The 4,554-nt window shown below is 35.4% G+C and overlaps 1 protein-coding gene across 1 annotated transcript; it reads right to left on the bottom strand.

Moving 5' to 3' along the window:
• Window positions 1–40: 40 nt before the first annotated feature.
• Window positions 41–4,550, bottom strand: LOC107134507 (heterogeneous nuclear ribonucleoprotein A3; the record flags this gene model as incomplete). Its single annotated transcript, XM_015476601.2, has 10 exons — window positions 41–159; window positions 249–371; window positions 1,121–1,261; window positions 1,748–1,828; window positions 1,922–2,017; window positions 2,101–2,190; window positions 2,500–2,710; window positions 2,791–2,937; window positions 3,028–3,150; window positions 4,413–4,550. Coding segments are annotated over 10 exons (1,203 nt in total), but the record flags the coding sequence as incomplete, so codon positions are not given.
• Between the last annotated feature and the right edge of the window lie 4 nt (window positions 4,551–4,554).

Raw genomic sequence — 4,554 nt, 5'->3', positions numbered from 1 at the left:
TGTTGAATAATATAGGATAAAAAAATTATTACACTCAGTGAACAGTTCCACATATTCTTTATCATCATGATAAAAACTTAAAGATACCTACCCTTTTCTGCTGTTTTTAAAACCTTCTGCTACCATATCCACCACTTCCACCACCAGATCCATAACCACCTGAAAATACACATGTAGAGTTTTCAAATATATGTAAAATTTTAAATTAAAATAGTTCTGAAAAGAGTTTTTATATAAAGTATATTTACCACCATAGGGACTGCCAGAGCTTCTTCCACCAAAACTGCCCCCCTTCATGGGTCCATAATTTGATTGCTGTTGTCCACTGTAATTTCCAAAGTCATTATAGTTCCCACCACCACCATAGTTACCTGAAATCACAAACGATTTTTATTGGTGGCTTACCTATACAATAATTATTTCCCCATTTTAATTTATGTAACTTATCTTGACAATCATGGTAGCCCTCTCTGCAACTCACATCCAACTCTTACATCCAAAGAGATTTTATAGAGCTACCAGACTACCTCTACTAGTCTCCTAAGCAAACCCTCAGATCTAGATAGCAGGGCATGTTTCTAAATAAACTGCCAAATGTCAGACTATTACAGGAACATCTACTTAGATTCTATACATATTCTCTCACTCAACACCATCAAAACTTTCATTGTTCAAAACTCAGTGATTCTGATAAAGTATACAACTTTTAAAATGACACAAATACCTTCTATCAGAACTCACTTTCACTAGTAAATTCCAAAACACTGCATTTCTAACAAAGTTATATAGTATCATGGAATGATGATTCAAACTTATTACATTATGCATTTATAACCTATCAGGATTCAAAGTATTTTTGCTAAACTATACCCAAAACGGCATCTTGAGTCTGGGAGTATTCAATTTGCAGATCCCATTTGACCAATTCAAAAGTGCCTGAGAGTTAAATTGGATGGAATACATTTTACCAATATACTAATAGCCAGCAAAGTTGAGGAAAACTGTCTACCTATTGATTATTTTCCAATATTACAGTTAATCAAATGTTTATCACTTTTTTTGAAACATCTGTAATGAAACTATGTAATTGAATTGAGTATTTACATAAAAGTTAACTTACCACCACCAAAATTTCCTCCTTCATTGTAACCATCATATCCTCCTCCACCACCATATCCACCACCTTGGTTTCCATATCCTGGTCCACCACCACCATAACCTCCTCTACTACTATAACCAGGACCACCACCATAGTTGCCACCTAAAAAGATAAAATAAGGCCACACAAAATAATCACAATTGATGGTCAAGGTATTGAATTCAGGTTTTATATTACAGTTAAGTCACTGGCCAACAAACCAATGAATAAACACTAAAACCTGGCAATACCTGGTTAATAGTGCAGCAACAATCTGGGCTAGTAAGAATTAAGATGAATACTTAATTACTTCTTGAAACGAAAACTGTTTTCATTTTTTAAAAATTCACTTAAAAAAATTTCAGGGAAAAGTTTCACTAAAATTCTATCTCAACTGTCAAGTACAATACATCTTACTGGCCAAAAGGAACATAATGTTTAATCTCCAAGGAAAATGTTTTTCTATGGCACTAGTCTAAAAATACAATTTAATAATCAATCCATTTAAGTCATGATTAAATTACACAGTATAACATTTTAGATACGTTTTAAAGAAGGTAGAGAAACAAAATCAAGATATCAGACATTAAAAGACAAATAAAAACTTACCATCACCTCCAAATCCATTATATCCACCATCACCTCCTCCATAACTACCTCTGCTGCCACCACCTCCACCACCATAGCCTCCTGAGGAAATGTAAGATTTGACTTAAGTTATGTATTTAATTTCTATTAAATTTCAGATACACATGTAATTAATGTTAGTAAGTATACCCTTACCTCTTCCACCAAAGTTTCCACCACGGCCAAAGTTACCTCCACCACCTCCAAAGTTTCCTCCACGACCCATAAAGTTGCCAGATCCACCTCCACGACCTTGAACACAGGCAAAGAAGTTCTTTAAGAATCTAACAAAAACCCCTCACATTTACGGAGTATGTATATATGATCCTACTTACCTCTTTGTGATCCAGCTGACTGCATCTCTTGTTTAGAAAGGGCCTTTTTCACTTCACAATTATGCCCATTAATAGTGTGGTATTTCTGAACTAATTTTTTAATCAAACAAACAAAAAAAGTTATTTTATGTTTGGCAAATCATATGTAAACGATATCCTGTGTCATTTTGTAATTAATTAAAACATTGCCAAGAAGGTAGTTGACTGAGTGGGGATGAGGGAGCATTCTGGGATGTAAAAATAGTTCGATTATCATGCTTGTTACACAAGTGTAGGTGCTTCATGAAAAGTGAACTGTACATTTCATAGGCTATTCAACACAAGATTACAGCAATTTAGCAAAGTTAGTTCACAGAAGAAACCATTCGTTTCCTCAAATTCCAATAAATTGTTACTTACCAACAATTTTGTCAACTGTATCATGATCATCAAAAGTTACAAAAGCAAATCCTCTCTTTTTCCCACTCTGTCTGTCTTCCATAACTTCTATGGTTTCAATCTTGCCATACTTTTCAAAGTAATCTCTCAAATTATATTCTTCTGTGTCTTCTTTAATACCACCAACAAAAATTTTCTTCACTGTTAGATGGGCACCAGGCTTTACAGAATCCTACAAATAAAATATGTTGAGTCAAAAAAACAAAACTTTCACAACTTCACATATTACAAAACATGTTATTATTAAAATACCTCTCTAGAAACAGCTCTCTTTGGTTCCACTACACGCCCATCAACCTTGTGTGGCCGAGCACACATTGCTGCATCCACCTCTTCAACACAAGAGTAAGTCACAAAACCAAAGCCCCTGGAACGTTTTGTTTGGGGGTCTCTCATTACCTACAAAATAAAAATTTGAAAGCACTGAAATATACCTTCACAGGCCCTCCACCCTCCCTTTCCTAAACCTTTGTTTCCCTAGTAACTTACCACACAATCTGTGAGTGTGCCCCATTTCTCAAAATGTTCTCTTAAACTATCATCTGTAGTTTCAAAGCTCAGACCACCAATAAACAGCTTCCTCAATTGCTCTGGTTCCTTTGGATCGTGGCCCTGAGAAAGTCAATATTTTAATTATTTCTTGCAATAAGCTAATTTTTTAAAAGTTCAAATCTTCAATCTACAAAGTAGTAAAAAACAAACACCTGCAATAGTTGTTCAGTTAAAAAGTCTGACTAAAATGACAGCAAGGAAACCAGCCTTTCAAATACAAAATCACTTCAACTAAATTAAGTCATTAAGTCCAAGAGGACAAATCCAGAACCCAAAATTCCTTAACTTTAAGCTACAACTGTTAGGTTATTTTAGAAGTTGCCAATGAGAAGTCATTTTCTGTAAGCCTGAAGTGTTGGAGAAACTGTCCAATACATGCCATTTCAAATATTCAGTCAGCACAACAAGAAGCATTTAATTTTTAGCCACAAAACTATGTAATACAACTTTGAAAGTTGCAAGCGGCAATTTAGAGAACCTGTGTCATGAAAATCGGTATTAAAACAGGCACCTCCCAAAACCTTAGAAAAGAACCCACCACGTATCTTTCTACAACCAGTTTGTTATACAGTGCAAAAACTATGCATTTGCCTCACACCAATAAATGGTTAAAAAAAAAAAGCATCTTTAGTGTAACAACAAACTGTCAAGTAGGACTTACAGTAAGTATATAAACTGGAGCACGAAACATATTGAGGGTTTAAAAACAAATTAAGATGTGGCCCGACTTTGTTTTAAAGATTTAAGGAATTACACGAAATGTCATTTAACGCATGCACTCACAATCACATCCTAATGTTTTATAGAAGACAAGGTATTTTAACGTGAAGAGGTTGTCACATGCTAAAAAAAAAATGTTAAGTGACTAATAGCCTAATGCACTAATTTACTGACAATTTTCTCAAGTCTTTAATACATTTGATTGATAACATATTAAGTCCACAAAAAAAATCAAAATTCAAATAACCGAAAACACATGAACTTAACTTCACTTGCAGTCCTAAAAACTCTAACTACAACTAGAATCAACCCAAAGAGAAAAACGGATGTCAAAAAATGTAAATTCCTATTTAACATCTACTCTCAAATCCTCCAAAGTACTGCATCCACATGGCGATTTAAGTAGTTATACTTTGTTTAGCAAAACTAGCAGATTGAAAAGAATTTTAAAGCAGCGAACTTTTCAGATATCTCGTTATTTCCAATTTGATACTGCGAAGAACAGGCCAGAGAATTAATAAACTCTCGTCGCCGAAGAGGACCTTTTGTAAAAGCCTAGAAAATTGCCGGCAGAACTTCAGCGAAAGCACTGCGCCCCGAACCTCGAAGCCATCTGCGGCATTTCTACCGGGCCGCCTCCTGACTGCTCCTCCAATCCCGCGCTCCTTCTCAGCGGCGCAGCGAGGCGGCGGCCATTGCGGGCCAATGCGCCATTTCGTAACGCGGCAGCGGATCAATGTCAAT

The sequence above is a fragment of the Marmota marmota genome, unplaced genomic scaffold, assembly GCF_001458135.2.
Source record: "Marmota marmota marmota unplaced genomic scaffold, marMar, whole genome shotgun sequence".
In the NCBI taxonomy this organism is placed as follows: Eukaryota; Metazoa; Chordata; class Mammalia; order Rodentia; family Sciuridae; genus Marmota; species Marmota marmota.
The sequence above is the reverse complement of the archived record's forward strand: the minus strand, read 5'-3'. Positions and strand labels throughout refer to the sequence as shown.